The sequence below is a fragment of the Triturus cristatus genome, chromosome 3_1, assembly GCF_964204655.1.
Source record: "Triturus cristatus chromosome 3_1, aTriCri1.1, whole genome shotgun sequence".
Classification (NCBI taxonomy): Eukaryota; Metazoa; Chordata; class Amphibia; order Caudata; family Salamandridae; genus Triturus; species Triturus cristatus.
In genome coordinates this window covers 43082660-43105048 of record NC_140583.1, presented here as the reverse complement: position 1 = coordinate 43105048, position 22389 = coordinate 43082660, and the positions used below count along the sequence as shown (strand labels likewise).

The 22389-nt window shown below is 47.9% G+C and overlaps 1 protein-coding gene across 3 annotated transcripts in view; it reads right to left on the bottom strand.

Annotated features, from left to right (window-relative positions):
* Window positions 1-22389, bottom strand: part of LOC146859658 (astacin-like metalloendopeptidase) — a 450020-nt gene that overhangs the window by 342558 nt on the left and 85073 nt on the right. For 2 of the 3 annotated variants that reach the window (XM_085646718.1, XM_085646719.1), the window contains one exon: window positions 74-184. The exons of the other annotated variant lie outside the window; for it this stretch is intronic. In XM_085646718.1, coding sequence (XP_085502844.1) covers window positions 74-184 — 111 coding nt within the window. The remainder of the gene's footprint in view (window positions 1-73; window positions 185-22389) is intronic. 3 annotated transcript variants of the gene reach the window in all.

Here is a 22389-nt window from a genome sequence, read left to right as displayed (position 1 = left end):
ACATTACAGGGGAAGCCAGCCAGACTCCGTGCCCTCCCAAGGGTCAAGAACGGCATTTATCAGGACTTCTTACCTTTATTAGAGTCCACGATTTGCGTGAAGATATCCAGGGTATCATGGTGTTCACCAAGCCTTTCCAGCAGCCCTTGCAGTGACTGCATCCTGTTCTTCGCCTTCATCACACCTAAGAGACGAGTCAGTGAGGAAAGCATGTCTTCAATACAGTAGATCGTGATGGGACAGGAGCAAGACTTAAAGGCACTAGTGATGGGGAACATAAGAGAGCGTCCACTGAACAGCATGAGATCACTGAGACACCAGTGAAGGGGAACATAGGAGAGAGTCTACTGAAGAGCATTACACCAGTGAAGGGGAACACAAGAGAGAATCCACTGAAGAGCGTGAGAGCAATGAGACATCAGTGAACGGGAACATATGAGAGAGTCTACTGAAGAGCGTGAGATCAGTGAGACACCAGTGAAGGGCAACATAAGAGAGAATCCACTGAAGAGCATGAGAGCAATGAGACATCAGTGAAGGGGAACATAAGAGAGAGTCTACTGAAGAGCATGAGATCAGTGAGACACCAGAGAAGGGGAACATAAGAGAGAATCCACTGAAGAGCATGAGATCATTGAGACACCAGTGAAGGGGAACATAAGAGAGAGTCCACTGAAGAGCATGAGATCACTGAGACACCAGTGAAGGGGAACATAAGAGAGAGTCTACTGAAGAGCGTGAGATCACTGAGACTCCAGTGAAGGGAAACATAGGAGAGAGTCTACTGAAGAGCGTGAGATCAGTGAGACTCCAGTGAAGGGGAACATAAGAGAGAGTCCACTGAAGAGCATGAGATCACTGAGACACCAGTGAAGGGGAACATAAGAGAGAGTCTACTGAAGAGCATGAGATCAGTGAGACACCAGAGAAGGGGAACATAAGAGAGAATCCACTGAAGAGCATGAGATCACTGAGACACCAGTGAAGGGGAACATAGGAGAGAGTCTACTGAAGAGCGTGAGATCACTGAGACTCCAGTGAAGGGGAACATAAGAGAGAATCCACTGAAGAGCATGAGATCACTGAGACACCAGTGAAGGGGAACATAAGAGAGAGTCTACTGAAGAGCATGAGATCAGTGAGACACCAGAGAAGGGGAACATAAGAGAGAATCCACTGAAGAGCATGAGATCACTGAGACACCAGTGAAGGGGAACATAAGAGAGAGTCTACTGAAGAGCATGAGATCAATGAGACACCAGTGAAGGAGAACATAAGAGAGAGTCCACTGAAGAGCATGAGATCACTGAGACACCAGTGAAGGGGAACATAAGAGAGAGTCTACTGAAGAGCATGAGATCACTGAGACACCAGTGAAGGGGAACATAGGAGAGAGTCCACTGAAGAGCATGAGATCACTGAGACACCAGTGAAGGGGAACATAAGAGAGAGTCCACTGAAGAGCATGAGAGCAATGAGACACCAGTGAAGGGGAACGTAGGAGAGAGCCCACTGAAGAGCATGAGATCAGTGAGACACCAGTGAAGGGGAACATAAGAGAGAGTCCACTGAAGACCATGAGATCATTGAGACACCAGTGAAGGGGAACATAAGAGAGAGTCCACTGAAGAGCATGGGATAACTGAGACACCAGTGAAGGGGAGCATAAGAGAGAGTCCACTGAAGAGCGTGAGATCACTGAGACACCAGTGAAGGGGAGCATAAGAGAGAGCCCACTGAAGAGCATGAGATCAGTGAGACACCAGTGAAGGGCAACATAAGAGAGAATCCACTGAAGAGCATGAGAGCAATGAGACATCAGTGAACGGGAACATATGAGAGAGTCTACTGAAGAGCATGAGATCACTGAGACTCCAGTGAGGGGAAACATATGAGAGAGTCTACTGAATCTAGATCAGTGAAACTCCAGTGAAGGAGAACATAAGAGTCTACTGAAGAGCATGAGATCAATGAGACTTCAGTGAAGTGCATGAGCACAGTGATGTACAATGAGTGAGACTGCAATGAAGTGGATGAGACTAGTGATGGGCATTGAGTGAGACTCCATTGAAGTGAATGAGACCACTGACATGAGAATGGGTACGGCTGCACTGGTGTAGGGAATGAGTGAGGATCCACTGACATGAATGAGACCTGTGAAGGAGACAATACGCGAGACTCCACGGGAGCACCTGAGACCATTGGTGTGAAAATTGGTGAGACCCCACTGAAGTGGATGATACCAGTGATGGGGAACAAGTGAGACTCCACTTGAGACCAGTGATGGGGAACAAGTGAGACTCCTCTGAAGTGGATGAGATAAGTGATGGGGAACAAGTGAGACTCCACTTGAGACCAGTGATGGGGAACGAGTGAGACTCCACTGAAGTGGATGAGACCAGTGATGGGGAACGAGTGAGACTCCACTGAAGTGAACACGCCACTCATGTGAGAATTAGTAAGACTCCAATGTAGGGAATGAGTGAGGATTCACTGACGTGCAGGAGACTTGAGTTGTGCAAGAGACTAGTGATGTGAATATGAGTAAGATCCCACTGAAATGACAAGACAAGTGTTGTGAAATGAGTGAGAATCCACTGAAGAGCATGATGCTAGTGATGGGGCACAAGTGAGACTCCACTGAAGTGAATGAGACCAGTGATGGGGTACGAGTGAGACTCCACTAAAGTCAATGAGATCAGTGATGGGGAACAAGTGAGACTCCACTTGAGACCAGTGATGGGGAACGAGTGAGACTCCACTGAAGTGGATGAGACCAGTGATGGGGAACGAGTGAGACTCCACTGAAGTGGATGAGACCAGTGATAGGGAACAAATGAGACTCCACTTGAGACCAGTGATGGGGAACAAGTGAGACTCCACTGAAGTGAATGAGACCAGTGATGGGGAACAAGTGAGACTCCACTGAAGTGAATGAGACCACTGATGTGAGAATGGGTAAGACTCCAAAGAAGTGTGACACCAGTGTAGGGAATCAGTGAGGATTCACAGAAGAGCATGAGATCAGTGATGTGAAAATGAGTGAGACTCCAGTCAGGTGCATGAGAATAGTGATGGAGAATGTTTGCAACTCCAATGAAGTACATGCGACTATTGATGTGAAATAAGTGAGATCCCACTGAAGTGAATGAGACCAGTGATGTATAAATGGGTGAGACTTCCCTGAAGGTGTGAGAGCAGTGAGTTGAAAAATGGATTAGACTCTATTGAGTGTGTGATACTAGTGATGGGGTATGAGTGAGACTCCACTGAAGTTAATGAGACCAGTGATGTGAGAAGGGGTAAGATGCCAATGAAGTGTAACACCAGTGGGAATGAGTGAGAATTCACTGAAGTGATAAGATAAATAATGTGAAAATGGGTGAGATTCTAGTCAAATGCATTACAACAGCGGTGGAAAATGAGTGAGACGTCAATGACGTGCATGAGACTAGTGATTGAGTGAGACCCCTCTAAAGGGGCACCACTGAAGTGTGTTAGACAGTGATAAAGAGTGAGTGAGGCACAACTGAAGTGTGCGAGACAGTGATAAAGAGGAAGCGAGGCACCCCTGAAGTGCATGAGACCAGTGATAGAGAGTAAGTGAGGCACCACAGAAGTGCATGAGACAGCGATAGAGAGTAAGTAAGGCACCACTGAGGTGCGTGAGACAGCGATAAAGAGTAAGTGAGGCACCACTGGAGTGCGTGAGTCCAGTGATAGAGGGTGAGTGAGGGACCACTGAAGTGCATCAGACAGTGATAGAGAGTAAGTGAGGCACCACTGAAGTGCGTGAGTCCAGTGATGTGAGAATAAGTGAGCCTCCAGTGAGGCATTTGACACCAATGATGAGGAATGAGTGAGGCTCTAGTAATGTGTGTGATATCAGTGGTGTAAAAATGGGTGAGGCACCACAGAAATGTGTGGGACCATTTGTGAGACGTTGGCCTGGCATATGCTGTCCACTAGTTAAAGTGCAAAAGACACACAATTGATGGACGGAATGCAGAACAAATCAAAACATTCACCCCCAGTCAAGAGATCTGGGTTAAATCCATCATTATTTTGCTCACCATGCCACCCCAGTTTAGACCTGGCCATATGCAAATCAGTCTTGACCCTGTGCCTCACGGGAACAGTCCAGCCCGAACTGCCAAGCCAGGTCCTCCCTGGACTGGAAACAAGCATCCTAGGACCGGTTTCGGGGTTTCACCCCTCTCCAGCCAGGATAGCTTGATTCCAGTGGCACAGTGAGCCCAGGACACACGTCCGGGCATACCTGGCGCACTTAGGGCGAGAAAGCAAAAGACACAAAATTGATGGATGGAATGCAGAACAAATCAAATGATTCACCCCCAGTCAAGAGATCTGGGTTAAATCCATCATTATTTTGCTAACCATGCCACCCCAGTTTAGACCTGGCCATATGCAGATCAGTCTTAACCCTGTGCCTCATGGCAACAGTCCAGCCCGAACTACCAAGCCAGGTCCTCCCTGGACCAGAAACAAGCATCCTAGGACCGGTTTCGGGGTTTCACCCCTCTTCAGCCAGGATAGCTTGATTCCAGTGGCACAGTGAGCCCAGGACCCACGTCTGGGCATACCTGGCGCACTTAGGGCAAGAAAGCAACAGACACACAATTGATGGACGGAATGCAGAACAAATCAAAACATTCACCCCCAGTCAAGAGATCTGGGTTAAATCCATCATTCTTTTACTCACCATGCCACCCCAGTTTAGACCTGGCCTTATGCAAATCAGTCGCCCTAAGTGGGATGGGTATGCCCAGACGTGGGTCCCTTGCTCACTGTGCCACTGGATTCAAGTTAGCCTGGCTGAAGAAGGGTGACATACCCTGAAACCGGTCCCAGGATGCTTGTTTCCGGTCCAGGGAGGACCTTGCCTGGCAGTTCGGTCTGGGGGCACAGGGCCAAGACTGATTTGCATATGGCTGGGTCCAAACTGGGGTGGCGTAGTGGGCAAAAGAACAATGGATTTAACCCAGATCTTTTGACTGGGAGAGAATGTTTGCATTGTCAGCATTCTGTCCATCATTTTTTTCAGTAACACTCGTTAAAGTGGGCACCTTGCACCAGTCCAAACAACCCCTATGGTGATTTAAGAGGTCAAAGATAACCTTAGAAAGCGATCCAAGTGGTAGCTGTTGAGAGTAGCCTACTGGCTTAGTCTTGAAGGAATGTTAAGCAGCTTGTTTTACCAGAATACAACCTTATAGTATTGGTTAAGTGAAAGGAGAACCACACACTAGTTATAAAAATATGCATTTATTAATATAACACTATCTAGTATGACACAGTATCTCCTACACGGAAATAATCACAAAGCACACAATACTTAAGCACATAAATGACAGTAAATAGCACTAATACTCAGTGGGCCCCAGGGGGGGAACAAACCATATACTAAGAGAGTAGTATAAAACAGTGCCGAGAGGACGTAGAATCGCTGGAACCCCAAGGAACCACCCAGGGTGAGTAAGTAGGGACCCCACAGGGGACGGGTGCAGTGTGGGAACACAACCGCGTGCTCCGTACATTTATGTGGGAAAGTCGCGGTTGAAGGTTTAGAATTTAAGGACCCTTCCCAGTGGACTTCCAAGAAACCCTGTGGAAGATAGGAGGTTGGAGACCCACCCCACCCGTGGATACCGAGTTACCCAAGTTACCTATCCCAGGGAGGCCAGGTGCATAGGTCTGAAGTGGCGTCAGAAACTGCCTTCAAACCCAATGGAGGACTTCGAAGAAGAGCGCTGTCGGAAGGAAGAAAAGTGTCCATTGGATTCAAAAGGTGGATTCTTGTCGATGAGTCCTGAAAGCAGAGGGGACAGAGTCTGGGTCACTCAGGAGTGACCAGGTGCTTGGTAGATGAATGCCCACCGCAGTCAGGTGCTTCAGGTGAGTTGATGGAGTTCTTGACCCTGAAGCTACGGTGACCAGGAGGCGTCGAGGATGGCCCGGGGCCGGATACAAGCTGTCCCATGAAGGATGTTGAGTACTGAGGGGTCTCTGTCCGGCTGGAGCACCAACAAGCCTTGGCAATGGCAACCTACGCAGAGGGTCAAGGATGTATACTGTTCGGACCCGCAAAGTCCAGGAGACTCACCACAGCAAGGGGAGTCAGGGCAGGCCTGGAGCAACCAGGGAGCCAAAGAAAAGCAAAGTTGACCCTTAAATGGACTCACAGGCCGGAGGCACAGGAGTCACGAGAGAACCTTGAGCGATTTCACAAAACAGCAGCCCATGCAAGGAGGCCAGAGTTATTTGTAGGAAATGGCACCAGAGGTTGGGGCTACTCGGAGCCCAATGCACTTGTTCGGGAAATACCAACAAGCATATGCACTTGCAAATGTACGCAGTGCACAGGGGTTCGGGTATTTCAGCCCCCATGAGGGATTCCGACCTCAAACTTGGTGAGGGGGTAGCTCGGACCTCGGGAGATGTAGAAACCCATCTCCAGTGTTGCTAAAGCCTTCAGAGTCCATAGGAGCTCAGTGTCAGCAGACCGGACAGCAGTGTTGTGATGCCTGCGAATGCAGGGGAGTGACTCCTTCACTCCAAGAGAGATATCTTTGGTTGTCATTGATGCTACACAGGTCCTGCACGGATCCTGTATGGTGCACGGGCACAGACGATGCTTCAGACTGAGAGGGAGACAAAGATAGGCCCAAACGAATTCCAGCAAAGTCCAGAGTGTCCAGACGGTTGAAGTTCAGTGTTTTCTGGTTCAGAATCTTGTCCATGTTGAATCTAAGGTCCTACAGCCAGGTACGCTTTTTGTACCCACAGGAGAGGGTTGGACAGATTCAGGGGACCCTCCAAGGGGAGGGTCTGGACAGTGGGGAGGTTACTCCCATGTCCTTTGTCCAGTTTTGTGCCAAAGCAGGAGCCAACGGCTCCCAGGACTGGTTTGAACTGGACTATGCACAGGGACACCAAATGTGCCTCTCATGCAGAATTTCGGTCACTGGCAAGTGCACCCCCCCCTCTGCCCTAATACACTAAATCCTGTCTGGAAGGTGGTCAGACCTCCTTGTGACAGGATGCCTATTGTTCTGCCTTCCCCTGCTCGAGCTTGGCTCAGCAGTAGGGGGGCAGAAGTGGTCCCTGGTCAGCAGCAACCATTTTGTGCTACCTGGGACTAGAAGGCTGGTACCGGGAACACAAGGAACCCAAGAAAGCTCACTTCTTAAGGAGTAGAATCATACCTCCCACACCGGTTACCGGTGTGGGGGTAGGATTCCAACATGCTAGACAAAAAACACATTAGGGTTTGTTTCAGCCATTTTAGAGTTGGTCAAAATGCGGTCGCATAATGCCACTCTATGTTGTAAATGGCTGTTTCACTGAAAACCAGGGAGAATGGACTTCGTAGGCTGCAGGGGTGTCCTGCTCATGCAGTGGCACCCTCTCACTTAGAACCAAGCACCCTGCCTTCAGGATTGTAAAGGCCTACTAGAGGGGTGAGTGATAGGTTTTAAGTGCAATGACCCTTAGATATAGTGAACCTATATCTAAAGTAAGTGCTGCATGCACCAATTAACACAGGCTGCAATGGCAAACCTGTATTTCCATTTTGCATGGCCTCTCATGGGTGGCATAATACATGCTTCAACCCATGGGAGGCCTCTGGGGTACCTATGCCCTGGTTACATATGTACCATATACTAGGGACTGACAAGGGTACCCCAGTATCCAATCTGGAGTGTACCAAAGTACATAGCATAACAGTTTAGGGAGAAAGCAGATAGACTAGGGTCCTGTTTAGCAGGATCTAAGTAAGACTAGTCAAAAACAGTATCATATTTAGCAAAAAGTGGGGGTAACCATAAGAAGCAGATCCTACTGTCCTACACCGGTGATGGAGAATGGGTAAGGCACCACTGAAGGGCATGAAACTAGTGATGTGAGAATGTGTGAGGCTTAACTGAAGTGTATGCAGCCACTGATTCTGAATGGGTGAGGCACAACTGAGGTGAATGTGACTGGTGACATGCAGTGGTAGCAGAATGGGTGACACTCGGCTGATGTGCAAGAGAACAGTGCATGTGTGAGATCCACTGCAGTGATGAATCGAGTTATGTTGGAACTTGCGGACCCCACTCCAGTGCATGAATCAAGGTATAGGGATTGTATGAGCCTCCATTGAAGTGTATGAGATCACTATAGGACTAGAGATGTGAGCGTGGTTGAGACATCACTGAAATGCATGACACCAATGATGAGAAATGGGTCAGACGCTACTGAGGTGTATCAGATCAGTGTTGTGAGAATGGGTGAGACTCATCTAAAGTGTATGAGTGCAATGATGGGATTTGGAGAGATTCCTCTTAAGTGGTGGAAGCAAATGATATGGGAAAGTGAGAATGAGGGAGAGCCTACTGAAGTTCATGGGTTGATTGATAGAGAATGAGGGAGAGCCTATTGAAGTCCAGGGGTTGACAGACAGTGAATGAGTGAAAGCCAGTTATAGTCCATGGGTTGATAGACAAGGAATAAGCCTATTGAAGTCCATAGGTTGACATATATGGAATGGGTGAGAGCCTAATGAAGTCAAAGGGGTGACAGACAGGGAATGAGTGACAGCCTATTGAAGTCCATGGATTCACTGACAGAGAGTGAACGAGAGCCTATTGAATCCCACAAATTCACAGATAGGGATTTAGTTAGAGTCTATTGAATTCAATGAGTTCACTAAAGGGTAAAGTGTGAGAGCCTATTGAATTCCACAGGTTTACAACCAGGGAATGAGTGAGAGCTTACTGAGTCCATGGGTTGATTGATAGAGAATCAGGGAGAGACTATTGAAGTCCAAGGGTTGACAGACGGGGATTGAGTAAGAGCCTATTGAAGTCCAAGGGTTGACAGACAGTGAATGAGTGGCAGCCTATTGAATCCCACAAATTCACAGATAGGGATTAGTGAGAGTCTATTAAAGTCGATGAGTTCACCAACAGGTAAAATGTGTGAGAGCCTATTGAATTCAACGGGTTTACAACCAGGGAATGATTGAGAGCCGATTGAAGTCAATGGGTTGACAGATAGAGAATGAGAATCTATTAAAGTCCATAGGTTCACAGATAGGGAACAAGTGAGAGCCTATCGAAGCCCATGAGTTATTTAGGGATTTAGTGAGAGTCTATTAAAGTCAATGAGTTCACCAACAGGGAAAGTGTGAGAGCCTTTTGAGGTCCATGGGTTGATAGATAGGGAATGAGTGAGAGCCAATTGAAGTCCATGAGTTCACAGACAGGGAATGAGTGAGAGCCTACTGAAGACCATGGGTTGATTGATAGAGAATGAGGGAGGGACTATTGAAGTCATTGGGTTGACAGACAGGGATTGCGTGAGAGCCTGTTATAGTCCATGGGTTGACAGAGAGGGAATGAGCCTATTGAAGTTCATGGGTGGACAAACAGGGAATAGGTGAGAGCCTATTGTAGTCCATGGATTCACAGACAGGGAATGAGTGAGCACCTATTAAAGTCCATGGGTTCACAGACAAGGAATGATTAAGAGCCTATTGCAGTCCATGTCTAATAGACAGGGAATGAGCAAGACCCAACTTTAGTCCATGGGATAACAGACAGGGTATGAGCGTGAGCCTATTGAAGTCCATAGGTTCACAGACAGGCAATGAGACAGAACATTTGACGTCCATTAATACACAGATAGGGAACAAGTGAGAGCCTTTTGACGCCCAGGAGTTTACAGTCAGGGAATGAGTGAGAGAATATTGAAGTGACTGGGTTCACAGACAGGGAACAAGTGAGAGCCTACTGAAGTCCATGGGTTGATAGATAGAAAATGAGTGAGCGAGAGCCTATTGAATCCCACAAATTCACAGAGAGGGATTTTGCGAGAGTCTATTAAAGTCGATGAGTTCACCAACAGGGAAAGTGTGAGAGCCTATTGAATTCAACAGGTTTACAACCAGAGAATGATTGAGAACCTATTGAAGTATATGGGTTTACCGAGAGGGAATGAGTGAGAGCCTACTGAAGCCCATGGGTTCACACGCAGTGAATAAGTGAGAGCCTGTTATAGTCCATGGGTTGTCAGACAGGGAATGATTCAGAGCCTACTGAAGTCCATGGGTTGACAGATAGGGAATGAGGAGAGACTATTGAAGTCCATGGGTTGACAGACAGGGATGGAGTGAGAGCCTATTATAGTCCATGGGCTGACGGACAGTAAATGGGTGAAAGCCTGTTATAGTCCATCGGTTGACAGACAGGGAATGGGTGATAGCCTATTGAAGTCAAAGGATTGAAAGACAGGGAATGAGTGACAGCCTATTGAAGTCCATGGGCTGACAGACAGGGATTGAGTGAGAGCCTATTGAGGTCCATGGGTTGACTGATAGAGAATGAGGGAGAGACTATTGAAGTCCATGGGTTGACAGACAGTGAATGCGTGAGAGCCTTTTATAGTCCATGGGTTGACAGACAGGGAATGAGTGACAGCCTAATGAAGTCCATGGGTTCACTGACAGATAATGAGTGAGAGCCTATTGAAGATCATTAGTTCACAGATAGGCAATGAGTGAGAGCCTATTGAATTCCACGAGTTTACAACCAGGGAATAAATGAGAGCCTATTCAATTCCGCGGGTTCATAACCAGAGAATGATTGAGAGCCTATTGAAGTCCATGAATTCACAGGCAGGGAATGAGTGAGAGCCTATTGAAGTCCATGAGTTCACAGATAGTGAATGAAGTGAGAGCCTATTCAATTCCACAGGTTTACAACCAAGGAATGAGTGAGAGCCTAATGAAGTCCATGGTTCACAGACAGGGAATGAGTGGGAGCCTACTGAAGTCATGGGTTGACAGATAGAGAATGAGTGAGAGCTAATTGAAGTACATGGGTTCACAGAGAGGGATTGAGTGAGAGACCATTGAAGTCCATGGATTGACTGATAGAGAATGAGGGAGAGACTATTGAATGCCATGGAATGACAGACAGGTATGTAGTGAGAGCCTATTGTAGTCCATAGGTTGACAGACAGGAAATGGGTGAGAGCCTGTTATAGTCCATGGGTTGACAGACTGGAAATGGGTGAGAGCCTACTGAAGTCAAAGGGTTGACAGACAGGGAATGAGTGACAGCCTATTGAAGTCCATGAGGTAACTGACAGAGAATGAGCGAGAGCCTATTGAAGCCCATGAATACACAGATAGGGATTTAGTGAGAGTCTATTAAAGTTGATGAGTTAACCAACAGGGAAAGTGAGCTTATTGAATTCCACGGGTTTACAACTTAGGAATGATTGAGAGCCTAATGAACTCCATGGGTTCACAAGAGGGAATGAATGAAAGACTATTGAAGTAGATGGGTTGACTGATATAGAATGAGGGAGAGACTATTGAAGTCCAGGGGTTGACAGACAGGGATGGAGTGAGAGCCTATTATAGTCCATGGGCTGACAGAGGGTAAATGGGTGAGAGCCTGTTCTAGTCCATGGGTTGACAGATAGGGAATTGGTGAGAGCCTGTTATAGTCCATGGGTTGAGAGACAGAAAATGGATAAGAGCTTACTGAAGTCAAAGGGTTGACAGACAGGGAATGAGTGACAGCCTAATAAAGTCCATGGGGTCACTGACAGAGAATGAGTGAGAGCCTATTGAAGCCCATGAATAAACAGATAGGGATTTAGTGAGTGTCTATTAAAGTCGATAAGTTCGCCAACAGGAAAGTGAGCCTATTGAATTCCACGGGTTTACAACTTAGGAATGATTGAGAGCCTATTGAAGTCCATGGGTTTACAGAGAGGGAATGAGTGAGAACCTACTGAAGCCCATGTGTTGACTGATAGAGAATGAGGTATAGACTATTGAAGTCCATGGGCTGATAGACATAGATTCAGTGAGGGCCTATTGAAGTCCATAGGTTCACAGACAGTGAATGTGAGCCTATTGACGTCCATGAGTTCACAGACAGTTCTTTTTTTTAAATTTGATTTTTCCTCCTCTTCATCTGTCGACTCTACCCGCACCCATGCCCCATCGCTCTTACCTGCACCGGCCCCACTGTAGATAGGGAACGAGTAAGAGGCTATTGTAGTCCATGAGTTCACAGATAGGGAATGAGAATCTATTAACGTTCATGGGTTCACAGATAGGAAATGAGTGAGAGCATATTGAAGGCCAATAGCACACAAATAGGGAATGAATGAGGGCATATTTAAGTTCATTTGTTCACAGACAGGAAATGAGAATCTTTTAAAGTCCATAGGTTCACAGATAGGGAAGGAATGAGAGCCTATTGAAGTCCATGAGTTCACAGGTAGGGAAAGAGTGAGAGCCTACTGAAGTCCATGGGTTCACAGACAGGGATTGAGTGACAGCCTATTGAAGTCCACAGATTCACAGACATGGAACAAGTGACAGCCTACCGATGTACATGAGTTCACATATGGGGCATGAGTGAGAGCCTATTGAAGTCCATGAGTTCACAGACAGGGAATGAAAGCCTGTTGAAGTCCATGGGTTCAGAGAAAGGGAATGAGTGAGAGTGTTTTGAAGTCCATGGATTCACAGACATGGAAAGAGTGACAATCTACCAAAGTACATGAGTTCACATATAGGGCAAGAGTGCGAGCCTATTGAAGTCCATGGGTTCACAGACAAGGAATGACTGAGAACCTATTGAAGTCCATAAGTTCAGAGACAGGGAATGGGAGCCTTTTGAAGTCCATGAGTTCACTGACAAGGAATGAGTGAGAGCCTATTGAAGTCCATGAGTTCACATGAGAGCCTTTAACACTAGTAGCGACCCGCCGACTAAAACACCTCTGCAGCCAAGCCCCACAGCCCAAGTCTGAGTCTACCGACTGTGTCCCTGAGACCCTCAAGACCAGACCAACCCTTTTAGTTCTGCCAGACTGGTCACCCTGTCCCTTCCTGCAGCTTCTTTTCCACAGGTACCTTTACCGTTGACTATACCGTGTAGTGTCTGAAGCTACCACCACTAAAGGCACCCCTGCACCCGTACACCGCAGGACAAGAAAAACTGAACTCTTGGTTCTTTCTTAGACCCTGGCCCATACTCACCAGTCCAGAAGATCCGTCCTATAAGTCGTTTACAAATGACCTTATGCAGTGAATGTTTCTCCCATAGGATAACTTTACTGAGTTTCAGCCTCATGCCTCAGAACTGACAGCTGGCATTTTCTACTGCTTCTTTTGTAAAATTTGATAACCTCTTAAGTACTTACACAATTACGGAGTTCTTGGTGTGAAAAATTCTCTGAAAATACATGTTATCGTTTCTAAATTGGTCTCAAGTTTCTTCTTGAGAGTGTCTCATTTATTAACTCTGTGTGTACACCAAATGCTTAACACTACCCCTGATTAGACTAAAATGCTCACCCACACTACCCCAAACGAGAGCATTTGGGAATATTAATTTAACCCCTGTAAACCAATAAGGGCCATATGATCTTTCTACATAGGCACCTCATTTTGGTACACTAGATAAAAAGCCAGCTTCCTACAGCGAGCTATTGCCAGTGGCTGAGATTAATTCAAGCATTCCGTCCATCACCATGTTGTTTTTGCTTTTGGCGCCCTAAGTACGCCGGGTATGTCCAGACGTGGGTGTTGGGTTCACTGTGCCACTGGAACCAAGCTATACATAGCTGAAGAGCACGTAACAAGGGCTAGACCGGTCCTATTATTTGCATGACTTCTGTAGTGAAAGGACAGGTAGCATCCAACCCAGCTCTGGAGCACACAAATGACCACGCCACACAAGGAGCTCTGTAATGCACGTCTTTATTCTTTGGCATGCAAGAATTAACTGAACACACTTTATTGAACACACCCAGATAACTCCTAACCAATTACGTAACTTTGTAAGGAGTCCGGCAAGGACCACAAGGGTCCTATTGCACATAATCATACAACACTACAGGATACAACTGATAAAAGCAAGGGTCCAGAAAATTGGTCCACAGGTGGGAAAAACAAGTTATTATAGAGCAATGCTACCCAATTAAGAGCAGAAAGCTGCGATAGACAAGAAAAACATTCATTTATAAGCAAGGGGCTGCTCCAAAACCCACTACATGTAGAACTGAATACAATGCTGTATCAGACTTTGAAATGAAGCTGTCTGCAGGGAGACTGCAAAGGAGTCCACTAAATTATAATTACCCTGCATAACTGAGTAGAATTTGTCATTTTACAATTTCATAAAATTGTTATATTTAGGTATGGTTGTCAAATGAGCCTTGTGAACAAGTTTCTTACTTTTACAGGCAAATTAATTGGTAAAAAAACAAATTAATGAATTATTTACAGTAGAATACATTTTTTTAAAATCATGAGTCAATTTGCTGTTGCACAACGTAGCCCTGTCACTCGCAGGGCTTCTATGCAGTATTATGCATTTTATGACAAATATACAAAGGAGGCTAAACCAAAGGGGGTGATGGACGGAGTGTTGAACATTGCAAGCACTCACCCCCAGCCAACTGATCTGGGTTTAATCCATCATCATTCTTTAGCTCACTCCACCACCCCAGTTCAGACATGGCCATATGCAAATCAGTCTGACCCTGTGCCTCATGGGAACAGTCCAGCCCGAACTGCCAAGCCAGTTGATGATGATGGATTAAACCCAGATCAGTTGACTGGGGGTGAGTGCTTGCAATGTTCATCACTCCATCCATCATCCCCTTTGGTTTTGCTTTGCTCGCCCTGAGTTGGCAGGGTATGCTCAGACGTGGGTCCCTTGCTCACTTTGCCACTGGATTCAAGCAAGCCTGGCTGAAGACGGCTGGAATGCCAGAAACCGGTCCTAGGAAGCTTGTTTCCGGTCCAGGGAAGACATGGCTTGGCAGTTCGGGCTGGACTGTTCCCATGAGGCACAGGGTCAGACTGATTTGCATATGGCCATGTCTGAACTGGGGTGGCTGTAGGAGAGTAGGGTCTGCTATCCTATGGTCACCCCAAATTTTTGCTTTTTGCTTCACTGGTTTTTGACATATTGAGGCTGTGGGCCTGCCAATCAGACCCCCAGCCTGCTGTTCTCTCTACTAAATTAAAACTATGCACCCTAGGTGCATAACCAATTGGAAGTGGATCACCCTGTCAGCCCCTGTACCAGTGTACACTAGGTACCCAGGGCCTTGGTGTACCCAAGGCCTGCCAAGGGCTGAAGCATGTATTATGCCACCCCAGGCTTGGCCTAACAATTTGACACAACTGGCTGATCACTCAGCTGGGGTAAGTTGGTGTAATCACCTCTTACTTAGGTGTAGTATACCTATACCTAACCTTAAATGGGACACCTGGTAACCTATAAGTCACTCCTATGGCAGGCCTTAACAATCCTGAAGGCAGAGTGCTTGGTTCCATGTGAGATGGTGCTCTGGCATGAGCTGAGCCTGTCTGCAGTGGTCGGAACAACTTCCTTCTACTGTTTCCAGATATCGTCATACCATATACTCTTAAGTGCATTATGAACCTCGCGGTTAAATGCTATCTTTGGTTTGGCTTTATCAAAACATGTCGAGTAAGGTGTCATACGAATTGGAATACTAACCCCTCGCCAATTCTGGCGACGGGGTTAGCATTCCACCCTTCTAGAGGGACACGACATGTACAGTACCTGAAACCCGGGTAAAATCAGACATAGCCTCAGCTCCACAAAATGGATGCTGCCACCACCGACACAAGTCTGCCCTCCTGCTGCTGGGAGTCCTTCCAGCTTGGGAGGTGTGGACAAAGGGTTTCCTGCCAGGGGAGGTGCGTGCACCACCTCAGACAGGATTTTGTGTATTGGTCAGGTAGGGCTTGAAAGAAACCAGACATGCCTGTGGCTCACAAGGAGCCTCGGTGCATATGCCAGTTCAAACCGGTCCTGGGGCACACCAGTCCCGGGCCTGGGGCGAGCTGGACAAAGGATTGGGGGTGTAACCACCCCCCTTCCTGGTCCCACCCATAGGGAGGGACCTAGCAGGTAGTCCGGCCCCTAGAATCCGCTTAAAGGTAGGAGCTGTGTCCTAAGACTTCAGACATCCTGGAATCAACTTAAAACTAAGAAGAAGACGGGAACTTCGACGCTCTGCTGCACAGAGGACTGAAGCCAATCTCCCCTGTGGTCAGGGAGTGACCACCTTGCTAACGCAAGCACCATCCAGCGAATCAACGTCTGCTTTGCCGCCGCCTCCCGCCGGAGCCCGAGCCCAGAGACTGACAAGACCTGGACCTCCAGACCTCTCACCGCCCGATCCACAGTCCCTGCAAAGAGGAGACCCGTGGAGGCACCGAGACACGTGGAGCCAGCCATCTTGAAACGACTACGACAAGCTGACCAGTGCAACAACCGAGGCTCCCTCCAAGTTGTGCTTTGGGTCCTGAGAAGCCCAACCCTCGAGCAGCATCTGCACCAAAGGTGAGCCCTCCAGCATCTCCACGATCTGCGTGGGGCCCTTCTGCATTTTGCCACTCGACGCGCCTAACCGGTTGCTGGCCCGCTGGCTAGGGGCCATCTTGGCGACGAAATCTACGACAAACACCGCTGGTCTGGTTGCTCCAGACTGGCCCTTGCTCCCCTCCAAAGGAGCAATCCCTCTGACCTTGCTGGTCAGAACCAACAGCTGATTTCCGAATCCTTCTACAATTGCTTTTGCCAAGGCTTGTTTGCTTCGATCAAGTCGCCGACACCGCCGACAGCGAGAGCCTGCGTGGGACAGCTCGTGAGCCGACTCCTGGACGTCGTCGACCTTCAGGGACCACGTGGCTGCGGAGACAAGCTACCCCTCATCACCTGTTTGCACCCGACATCGCCTGGTACCCACCTGGTGCCACGCTGGTCACTGGCTAGTGACTGTGAACACTGTCCCCTCTGCTTACAGGTCTTCAACATCTCCGATCCACTCTTGGATCCACTGCATCTCTTCCCGACCGACCGCCTGCAGCACTTTTGTCTACAGGCCCCACGGAACCGATAGAAGAAACCCGACGCACTTCGAGGCCTATGCACCCGCTTCCTGTGGGTGAGGTAAAGCTGGCACTCCTGTGCCCAAGTGTAGTATTACATCTCTAGTGCCTGTGTTCCAAATCTTAAGTTCCTAGGTCATCCGGAAGATTCCTTTTGCAGTAACTTTGTACTTTTTACGCACCCATTGAAACCTATGGGAGCACGCGTTTGACTATTTGCTCTGCACACGCCACCCGTGGACCTCCTGGTCACTAACTGACGTTAGCTCCTTGTAGGCCCAGCGATTCTAGAGGCCCTAGGCCTTTTCCCTTTTCTGTTCGTGGTACTTATACCACTATTTTAGTATATGGTTCGAGTGGCCACCAGGGCCTATCCATATAAAGTGCAACTTCTGTGTATTCTGTGATAATCTTGTTTGACGATTTGTGCTCCTGTGCTCATAAAGAGACTAGGGGTTACTTTGAGAAATAAATACATATATATTTTGAATATATATCTGTGTGGTGTCCTTTCATTGGTATAAAAGGGGGTTACTATTGGTAAAACAGCTTGCTTAACACGCTTCACGAGTTTAGCCTCAAAGACTGCTTAGCCTACGCTACCACTAGGGCAGCTAGTCCAAAAAGGTTGACTTACAACCACACCATAAGGGTTGCTTGGCATGGTACAAGGTGGTCACTAGAACTAGTGAACAGCATATACCAGGCCAACTTCTCACATTGGTGAGCAGCGGTTGGATTTGAGCTTGCTGTGTTTTACCATTGTAATCTCTTGGTTACCAATTGAAAGATCACATAGGTACCTGTAGGTACATATAAAACAAGATTAGATATACTTAAGTTCTACTGAACTTAGTTGTTGTAGAGCAAAGGGAGTAGCACACCCTGACTACAACTACTAGATAGGTTTAGTAGGTAAACCCAAGTGTAGGTAGATTGCAACACATCCACCCACACTTAAGAGCAATGGCTGGGGCAGAGGGTCCACTGTACCCATCTCTGTTGAGAGTGACCCCCCGAGGGCACCATCCATCTTTGCTACCCTGAATCAGAATGAGCTCAGGCAGTTGGCAACTCTTAGAGGCCTTAAACAGCCCAAGAACCCTACCTCTGCTGTGCTCAGAGCACTCTTGCAAGATGATGAGAATCAAAGAGAGCTCAAGAGAGCTTCCCAGTTAGCCCCCTTAGGGACAGGAACAGGAGGCCCCCCTTCTGAAGATGCCACTGAGGTACCCCTTTCCAATAGCCATCCCTTAGATGAAAACCATACTACAGAGGAGGAAAGTGAGGGGGATACAGACAGTGGTGAGGATGAAGGGAGAACTAGCCCAGTGCCAAGTGTTATACTTGGCCCAGCTAAACCAAGGCTATTGGGGACTGACAGTGGGTTCACCCCACTGGATCTCCCCAGTGGACTTAACACAGGGCTTGGAAGGCAAAGGAATCGCTCAGGTGACTCCAATGCTTCCCATGGCTCTAGAGGCTCTCAAGGTCACTCCAGGAGAAGGATGACCACCCCTCAGAGGAGGGAACATGAGGCCAAGATGCAAGAAGCCCAGCTGAGGATCAGGAAGCAGGAGCTAGAAGTAGCCCTGATGGAAGAGAAACTGAGCAAGGCTAGACAGCATAAAGAGAGTGGGTCTATACCCACTGGTGGCAGCATTGTCCCTAAGGACAAAGATAGGGTTTTCGATAATAGAAACCTGTCTAAGGTTGTGCCCCCCTACAAAAGTGGGGATGACATCCACAAGTGGATAACTGCTCTTGAGAGAGCCTGCAAAGTACAGCAGGTTCCTGAAGACCAGTGGGCAGCAATCCTCTGGCTCTCCTTTGAGGGAAGAGGCAGAGACAGACTCCTCACTGTTAGAGAAGAGGATGTCAGAAACTACAGAGTCCTGAAGAGTGTTCTAGTTGATGGGTTAGGCTTAACCACTGAGCAGTACAGGTTAATGTTCAGAGACACCCAAAAGACACAGACTCAGGACTGGTCTGAATACATTGAATGTGCCACTAAGGCTTTGGAGGGTTGGTTGCTGGAAAGTAAGGTATCTGATTTTACAGGATTGTATAATTTGATGATGAGAGAACAGATTTTAAATAACTGTCAAAACCAGCAACTGCATCAACACTTGGTTGACTCTGATCTGACCTCTCCCCAAGAATTGGGAAAGAAGGCAGACAAATGGGTCAGAACCAGGGTTAAGCAAAAGAACCAGAACCAGGGCCAAGGGGGTGATCAGAAGAAAACAGACCAAAAGGGTGGAGATCAGAAATCTAAAGACCAGAAGTCTTCAACAGGGCCCCAAACTACTGCTAAGGAGGGTGGGTCCCAACAACAGTCCAAAAAGAAGAAAGAAGGTCAAAAGAAACCCTGGTGCAATCATTGCAAAAATACAACTCACTGGACTAGTGATTGCAAAAAGGGTGGAGCCCCCAACACTGTTGCCCCTAAGGCACCTGCTCCCAGTACTACTGTTAGCAGTGTTGGTCCCCAGACAAAGGGTGTAGTGGGAATCACTATGGGAACTGAAGGAGATTCTGACTTAGACAGAACCCTGACACAGGCAGTCTTGATCTGTGATGGGGACATTGATTTGTCTCTGACTGTGAGCCCCAGTAACCTGGGCAAGTACAGACAGACTCCTTTAATTAATGACAAAGTGGCTCAAGCCTACAGGGACACATGTGCCAGTGTCACTATGGTGACACCAGGCTTTGTGGACCCTGGACAGTACATACCAGGTGAGAACTACCTGGTGACCAATGCCAGCAATGCCACTACTTCACATAGTGTGGCAGTTGTTAACTTCTCATGGGGAGGGGTAACTGGCCTCAAAAGGGTTGTGGTTAGTGCAGACCTCCCAGTAGAATGTTTGTTGGGCAATGACCTAGAGAGTTCTCTATGGTCAGAAGTGGAGTACAGGACTCATGCAGAGATGTTAGGTATATCATCACATGTCCTTGCTGTGACCAGGTCACAGGCCAAAAAGTGCCTCACTGAACCACAGGTCTTGGATCCTGGAACAATGGACCAAGCACCTACCAAGAAGAAGAACAGGAGGGTCAAGGCTGTGCCTTCCCCCCTGCCTCAGAGTGATGATCAGCCTTCCCAGGAAGCTGATCTAGAGGACCCTGAAGGAACTGTCCCTGAAGAGCTTGAACCTGATCAGGTTGAGTTTCTGGGGACAGGGGGACCTTCAAGGGCTGACTTGAGGCAGGCTCAGTTATCCTGTCCCTCTCTTGAACCCCTCAGACAGCTGGCTGCTGCTGAGGCTGCTGGGAATGCTCAAGGTACCCATAAAGTGTATTGGGATGAAGGGCTCCTTTATTCAGAGGCTAGAGACCCCAAGCCTGGTGCAACCAGGAGGTTGGTTATACCTCTGCAATTTAGGGGCTTCCTTCTTACCTTGGCCCATGACATTCCTTTAGCAGGACACTTAGGCCAGAACAAGACTTGGGACAGACTTGTCCCTCACTTTCACTGGCCTCATATGAATGAAGATACAAAGGAGTTTTGTCGCTCCTGTGTTACCTGCCAAGCCAGTGGCAAATCAGGTGGCACAACAAAGGCCCCCCTGATACCACTACCTGTGGTGGGGGTCCCCTTTGAAAGAGTGGGAATAGACATAGTGGGTCCCATGGATCCTCCCACTGCATCTGGGCACAGATTTATACTGGTGGTAGTGGATCATGCCACCAGGTATCCAGAGGCAATTCCCCTTAGGACCACTACAGCTCCTGTTGTGGCCAGGGCCCTGCTGGGAGTATTCTCCAGAGTGGGGTTTCCTAAGGAGGTAGTATCTGACAGAGGTACCAACTTTATGTCAGGATACTTAACAGCTATGTGGAAGGAATGTGGTGTCAACTACAAGTTCACCACCCCTTATCACCCACAATGCAATGGGCTTGTTGAGAGATTCAACAAGACCCTAAAGGGTATGATCAAAGGATTACCTGAAAAGCTCAGGCGAAGATGGGACATCCTTCTACCCTGCCTTCTGTTTGCTTACAGAGAGGTCCCACAAAAAGGAGTTGGCTACAGCCCCTTTGAATTGTTGTTTGGGCACCCTGTGAGAGGCCCACTGTGTTTGGTGAAGGAAGGCTGGGAGTTACCTCTCAAAAAGCCTAAGCTAGACATAGTGGACTATGTACTTGGTCTCCGCTCCAGGATGGCTGAGTATATGGAGAAGGCATCCAAAAACCTTGAGGCAAGCCAGGCCTTACAGAAAGCTTGGCATGACCAAAAGGCTGTCTTGGTTGAGTTTCAGCCAGGACAGAAGGTATGGGTGTTGGAGCCAGTGGCCCCAGCAGCACTCCAAGACAAATGGTCTGGACCCCATACAATCCTGGAAAAGAAGGGAGAGGTCACCTACTTGGTCGACCTAGGAACTCCCAGGAGTCCCCACAGGGTACTCCATGTTAACAGGCTTAAAGCATATGTTGACAGGGCAGACATGGGCTTGCTCATGGCTACAGATGAGGGACAGGAGGAAGAGAGTGACCCTCTCCCAGACCTGTTGTCTCAGAACCCTGAAGATGGCTCAGTTGAAGGAGTGACCCTTGGAGGCAACCTCACTGCCCATCAGCAGACTGAATGTAGACAGGTTCTACAATCATTTTCACATATGTTTTCCTTGATACCTAGTCAAACTGACTGGTGTACCCATGTGGTGGACACTGGTGACAGTCTGCCTGTAAAGAACAAGCTTTACAGACAACCTGACCACGTCAGGGACTGTATAAAGGCTGAGGTACATAAAATGCTGGAATTAGGTGTCATTGAACCCTCAGAGAGCCCCTGGGCTAGCCCAGTGGTTCTGGTCCCCAAACCTCACACCAAAGATGGCAAGAGAGAGATGAGGTTCTGTGTGGATTACAGAGGACTCAATGCTGTCACCAGGACAGATGCACACCCTATTCCAAGGGCAGATGAGCTCATAGACAAACTAGCTTCTGCAAAGTTTTTGAGCACATTTGACTTAACAGCTGGCTATTGGCAAATCAGATTAGCTGAGGAGTCTAAGGCCAAAACAGCATTCTCAACCCCAGGTGGGCACTACCAGTTTGTGGTGATGCCCTTTGGTCTGAAGAATGCACCTGCCACCTTCCAAAGGCTGGTGAACCAAGTCCTTACTGGGTTGGATGACTTTTGTGCAGCATATCTTGATGACATTGCTGTCTTTAGCTCCACCTGGGAGGATCACCTGATCCACCTGAAGAAGGCTCTTGAGGCTCTGCAAAGGGCAGGCCTCACTATCAAGGCTACAAAGTGCCAGATAGGGCAGAGTAAGGTGGTATATTTGGGCCACCTTGTAGGTGGAGGCCAAGTTCAACCACTGGAGAGTAAGATACAATCCATCAAGGACTGGTCCCCTCCAACCACCCAGACTCAAGTTCGAGCTTTCTTGGGCTTGACTGGG